General features: G+C 48.2%; 1 protein-coding gene across 1 annotated transcript in view; it reads right to left on the reverse strand.

Moving 5' to 3' along the window:
• LOC134535694 (uncharacterized) overlaps positions 1-5,709 on the reverse strand; it is a 77,358-nt gene extending 71,649 nt beyond the window's left edge. Inside the window, 2 exon segments of the mRNA XM_063374892.1 lie at positions 1,566-1,620; positions 5,470-5,709. Of these exon segments, the coding sequence (XP_063230962.1) occupies positions 1,566-1,620; positions 5,470-5,709 (295 nt within the window).
• Positions 5,710-6,496: the final 787 nt, after the last annotated feature.

A 6,496-nucleotide genomic window follows, 5' to 3' on the forward strand; every position in this document is an offset into this window, starting at 1 on the left:
CATGAAGGCTGCTACGATCGTTAGAGTTCTTAGAGAACAGGTGTTTAAATTGTTTGGTCCCCCTTGTATCATGGTTTCTGACAATGCTCCTTATTTCAGATCTTCTGTTTACAGTGATTTTCTTTTTGAATGGGCTGTGAAACCCATCTATAGCTCTGCTTACTTTCCTCAGGGTAACATGGTCGAACGAGTAAATAAGGTTTTGAAGAGCATCCTAATATCCTTCTATCGTTCTGACCAAACTCTTTGGGATTCCTATTTGGATTATATTAACGTGGGTTTGAACTCTGCTACTCATTCCTCCTCTGGATTTCCTCCCTCTCTTCCCTTCCTTGGGCGTGAGCTCACTCATCCCTTACTTAACCAGTGGGGCCTTCCCCCTCTTGACTCCGCCCTCGATGCCTCGGGCCTTGACAGTGTGCTCGACTCGGTAGCTTGCAATTTACGTAAGGCCCGTCAGGCTGTCACTGAATCTTATAACAAATCCAGATCCCCTCATGGTTACAAAGTCGGAGACCTTGTTCTCTGTCGCAGCTTCACCCTCCCTTCTTTGGCCAGTAAATTAAATGTGAAACTTTTGCCTCCCTATGAAGGACCTTATAGTGTGCATAGGATTTTGGCCGCTAATACCTTGTTACTTAAGTCATGTAAGTTTAAACATAAGTTTAAGAAGGCTCATGTGAGTCAAGTCAAGGCCTTTGTGAGTTAAAGTATTTTGCTATTATTACTTGAGAGTGTTTATTAAGCTTGCGTTTAGATAACTGTTTTATTATTAAGTTTCAGTGTTGTTTGTTTGTTGTGTTTGCTGTTGCGGCTCTCCCTTTTTTTTTTTTCCCCTTTTTAGTTTGGCGCGCCATCCTCTTCTCCCCTGCCCTCGCTCTGCTGGCCCCGCATCTCTACTATCTTCACCAGCCTGCTTCTTCGCCTCGAGGAGAGACGTCTTTTCGGGGCGTCGTCGTCGTCTTCGCCTCCCCCCGCCGGGACGTGTCCCCCTGAGAGCAATCTTCGCTTCGACTTCTTGCCTGATGGCATGGCTCCTTCGCGGCGCCCGGATGCAGGCCCCCTGTTGAGGTGCCCTGTTGAGCGCCGGCAGTCTCCAGTTTGAACGCCTTCGCGCTCCTGTGAGCGCTCGGATGCTCCAGAGCCCATCAGAGGTGATCCCTCATCTACGATGATTGCCGCTCTGGATTGCCTGCCTCGGCACTTCGGTCTACGGCGAGTTCCGCTGGAGTCCCACCTAGGCCTGGGTGGTTGAGACTCGCGGATTCCCTGCACCAAGCGACACTGATGGCGTCTTCTGCCCCGCTTCTGGACTCGTCAACGTTTCGAGAATAGTAATGCCTCTGAAAAGTGCACAGCAACATCCAGCATGTTCCTTACATCTCTTGGAGGACCCACCTGGAATAGAACCTGGATTACACTCACAGCAAGTCGAAGTGTTGACTGCGTCGAAGAATTTTCAATATGGTTTTTAGTTTTCGGACAATGGCACATACATATGTAACATCTCGTTGTATTGATTGCAACCTCTAATAAAATTTTATCGGTTATTATGGTTGTCTTACCTGAGTAAAATCTTTCTTTTGGGTTGTGCAGATTCCAGAAGTTGGCATCTCCAACCTGAAATCAACAAATCAAATGTTTACCAAATTTACTGTCAGACTAACTATTTCAAGCTTTCAACTTCTGAATTTTCATAAAAAAAGAGTCACAGACTTTCACAACCAGTGAAAGTCTGTAATATATAACAAACAAAGACAAAGAGCTAAGATTTTCATAACCAAGACTGGGGGTTTTTAAAAAATTTTCCTTCTGTAAATAAATTCAAACATACGCATAATGTAAATAACATGTAAACCCTTAAATAATTTTAAAACTAGACAAAAGAGCACAGTGTGTTGGGGTGTCTTCTTCACCATGTACCAAACGATGTAAAGTGCAAATATTGTGACCAATAAAATTGTCCGATACGATACGATACGACTACCAATCCTAAGGTTGACGGATCAAAATCCCCGCCGCCGCTATACCTTTATTTTTGTACTTGTAAAAATAAATACGGCGTGCTCGACACTACAAAAGTAATAAACATATTTGAATTAATGAGTGCAAATAAAAGTTCTTATAAAAGTTCTCAAACAAATGTTCTTATTTTATTCAGCTTTATAACATGCCTATTTTAGTGTATATATATATATTAATATATATATATATATATATATATAAATATATATATATATAGGTATATATAATGTGAAAATAAATTTTCTGCCATAGCTTTATTTTTCAATCGTTTGAACTTTACTAAAGGGTAAGTTCTGTTTCAGCAGTAGAATGACAGCAATGTGCCTGCTGTTTGTTGTGCTGCTGATATGAACTTTGTTTGAATGATCTTTCTAAAGGTCCAAGCTTCTGGGTCAGTGGTTAGTTCGGTCCTGGCTATGAGGCTGAGTCATGGATCACGGGTTTTATACCCTTCCAGGGCCCAGCACTGCCTGTTGTGTTCTCCCTTCACCACCATGCTGACGAAGATGATGGCAAGTCACTGCAGCTCCATGTTGCCTTGTATGCCCTACCCATGCCATTGCCAACTACTCAACACCAGCTTTTGGTCCGATCATTATTATCATTATCTCTTATTAGCACTAGGTTAATAGTGATATAAGCTAGACATTGTACTGAAGCCCCTCATGGGGAGTTATGAAGCTCGTAGTCTTGGTTTGCATTTGCTCTTTATTCACTAGCAGTATAATATTTACTACAACTTAACATATCACATTTCACACAAAGGTGCCACTGTAAGAGTGGCCAGATCAATCGTCTCCCGCCAAGGCCAGCAGGGCTTGAGTCGCTGTGAGATTCAACTCGGAGTCTTCACAAGTAGGAAATGCGGTATACTTTGCTGTCACATGTGGGTTTTCTCGGCGCACTTTCATTCCCCCCATACATTCATTCCATCTATGCTTCATTAGCACCTCTTCAGCTTTCATACTATCTAATGACCTAAATGTCGTCTATCCATTAAGCTCGACCTATTTATTGTCCTATCAACATATTGAAAGAACAAAATAATTACTCCGGAAACAATTAACCATCATGCTAGTTTAAAATCGCCTAAAAATATACTTAAATATTATAATGAATTTAAAGTTTCAACAGATATTACATATATTAGTGTATTTTATAATGAAAATAAGTTTAATTTTGACTGAAAAAAGAAAATACTTTCCAAACATTACATCTTCATATATGTAAGAAAATTAAAGGATTATTAATTTTATAAAATGTATAAAAATATTAAATGACCATATAAAATTAAGAAATAATTATATACAATAAAATGTTCGTGATGAACAAATAAATATATTAAAAATTAATTTTATAAATTCCACATCAATGTTAGAGAAGAGTTTGAGTATAAGAACCGGTGCTCAGCCACCGTGAGATACTTCATGCGTGCCTGAATATGTGAGCAGGCTGCGTACCTGGGAGCCCTCCACCTCAGAGATCATGCACAGCTCGCCTCGACGCACGGTCCAGGTCCTGGCAGACCTCTTGGGCACCGTGAGGTCCTGCATGTGTGCCTGAGTATGTGAGCAGGCTGTGTACCTGGGAGCCCTCCACCACAGAGATCCTGCACAGCTCGCCTCGACGCACGGTCCAAGACCTGGCAGACCTCTTGGGCACAGTGAGGTCCTGCATGTGTGCCTGAGTATGTGAGCAGGCTGTGTACCTGGGAGCCCTCCACCACAGAGATCCTGCACAGCTCGCCTCGACGCACGGTCCAGGTCCTGGCAGACCTCTTGGGCACCGTGAGGTCCTGCATGTGTGCCTGAGTATGTGAGCAGGCTGTGTACCTGGGAGCCCTCCACCACAGAGATCCTGCACAGCTCGCCTCGACGCACGGTCCAAGTCCTGGCAGATCTCTTGGGCACAGTGAGGTCCTGCATGTGTGCCTGAGTATGTGAGCAGGCTGTGTACCTGGGAGCCCTCCACCACAGAGATCCTGCACAGCTCGCCTCGACGCACGGTCCAGGTCCTGGCAAACCTCTTGGGCACCGTGAGGTTCTGCATGTGTGCCTGAGTATGTGAGCAGGCTGTGTACCTGGGAGCCCTCCACCACAGAGATCCTGCACAGCTCGCCTCGATGCACGGTCCAGGTCCTGGCAAACCTCTTGGGCACCGTGAGGTCCTGCATGTGTGCCTGAGTATGTGAGCAGGCTGTGTACCTGGGAGCCCTCCACCACAGAGATCCTGCACAGCTCGCCTCGACGCACGGTCCAAGTCCTGGCAGACCTCTTGGGCACAGTGAGGTCCTGCATGTGTGCCTGAGTATGTGAGCAGGCTGTGTACCTGGGAGCCCTCCACCACAGAGATCCTGCACAGCTCGCCTCGACGCACGGTCCAGGTCCTGGCAGACCTCTTGGGCACCGTGAGGTCCTGCATGTGTGCCTGAGTATGTGAGCAGGCTGTGTACCTGGGAGCCCTCCACCACAGAGATCCTGCACAGCTCGCCTCGACGCACGGTCCAGGTCCTGGCAAACCTCTTGGGCACCGTGAGGTCCTGCATGTGTGCCTGAGTATGTGAGCAGGCTGTGTACCTGGGAGCCCTCCACCACAGAGATCCTGCACAGCTCGCCTCGACGCACGGTCCAGGTCCTGGCAGACCTCTTGGGCATCGTGAGGTCCTGCATGTGTGCCTGAGTATGTGAGCAGGCTGTGTATCTGGGAGCCCTCCACCACAGAGATCCTGCACAGCTCGCCTCGACGCACTGTCCAGGTCCTGGCAGACCTCTTGGGCACAGTGAGGTCCTGCATGTGTGCCTGAGTATGTGAGCAGGCTGTGTACCTGGGAGCCCTCCACCACAGAGATCCTGCACAGCTCACCTCGACGCACGGTCCAGGTCCTGGCAGACCTCTTGGGCACCGTGAGGTCCTGCATGTGTGCCTGAGTATGTGAGCAGGCTGTGTACCTGGGAGCCCTCTACCACAGAGATCCTGCACAGCTCGCCTCGACGCACGGTCCAGGTCCTGGCAGACCTCTTGGGCATCGTGAGGTCCTGCATGTGTGCCTGAGTATGTGAGCAGGCTGTGTATCTGGGAGCCCTCCACCACAGAGATCCTGCACAGCTCGCCTCGACGCACTGTCCAGGTCCTGGCAGACCTCTTGGGCACCGTGAGGTCCTGCATGTGTGCCTGAGTATGTGAGCAGGCTGTGTACCTGGGAGCCCTCCACCACAGAGATCCTGCACAGCTCGCCTCGACGCACGGTCCAGGTCCTGGCAGACCTCTTGGGCACCGTGAGGTCCTGCATGTGTGCCTGAGTATGTGAGCAGGCTGTGTACCTGGGAGCCCTCCACCACAGAGATCCTGCACAGCTCGCCTCGACGCACGGTCCAGGTCCTGGCAGACCTCTTGGGCACCGTGAGGTCCTGCATGTGTGCCTGAGTATGTGAGCAGGCTGTGTACCTGGGAGCCCTCCACCACAGAGATCCTGCACAGCTCGCCTCGACGCACGGTCCAGGTCCTGGCAGACCTCTTGGGCACCGTGAGGTCCTGCACCATCTCGCCCAGCAGCGCCTCGTGTCGCAGCGAGTCGTACAGCTGCTTGTTCACTCGCGCTGCCTCCGGGCTGTTGTAGCAGATCACAGCCGGCCTCTTCGCGAACTTGCGCGCATTGTCGCCTCTGCCGCACCAGATGCCAGACATGCTGCTGTTATGGCCTGCAACCTACGATACACACACATCACACTAGTGGGTCTTATCTGCATTGCCATTATCTCAACTAAGATCTCGGCAATACTGCAGCCCAGACCTGACACCCACTGTCTTTGAGGACATATCAATTTACTTAACTGGAATTCCTTTCCAATAATTAATTTATAGACTTCCTTGCCACTTTTTATCTCTATATTTGCTGTCATTTCTTGGTATATAAATCCCTGAAAGAAACCCCTCTTGAAGAAATTTGTTGTTTTATAATTGCCTTCACCTTAAAATTTTTTTAGTTTGTGGAGCAGGTTGTTGAAGCATTTTGATTAAGTCTTCCTTTATATCTGCTGAGTGCCGGACAATCTTGTCACACACTTTCACCTGCCTTGGTGTTTGTTGTACTTTATATGCCGCTCCGATTTCTGACAATTTCTTCCAGTTCCTGAGCACTTTTATGCTGCCAGTCTCTACGATAAATGCTTTATGATGGTTAAATTAAGCACTGTGCTACACCTGAGGACAGGCGCAGGAGTCAGGAGCCGAAATATTAATTAGTGATGGGATGACGTGATGCCCGTGATTGATAAGGGGGTGGGGCAGTGTCAGAAGGGGTGCAAGGACCGGAACCTTCAACCTCTGGACTACAGGCCTGCTTTCAGGCGCGAGACGTCATCAAGAGGTCCCTCTCCGGCACTACGGCGTGCCTATTGGCTGTTCTTTTCTACCAGTCATCTACTTATCTTTCTTTCTCACTGTTCAGGCAGCACATATCACCCCTTACAGC

This window comes from Bacillus rossius, chromosome 10, assembly GCF_032445375.1.
Source record: "Bacillus rossius redtenbacheri isolate Brsri chromosome 10, Brsri_v3, whole genome shotgun sequence".
Lineage (NCBI taxonomy): Eukaryota > Metazoa > Arthropoda > Insecta > Phasmatodea > Bacillidae > Bacillus > Bacillus rossius.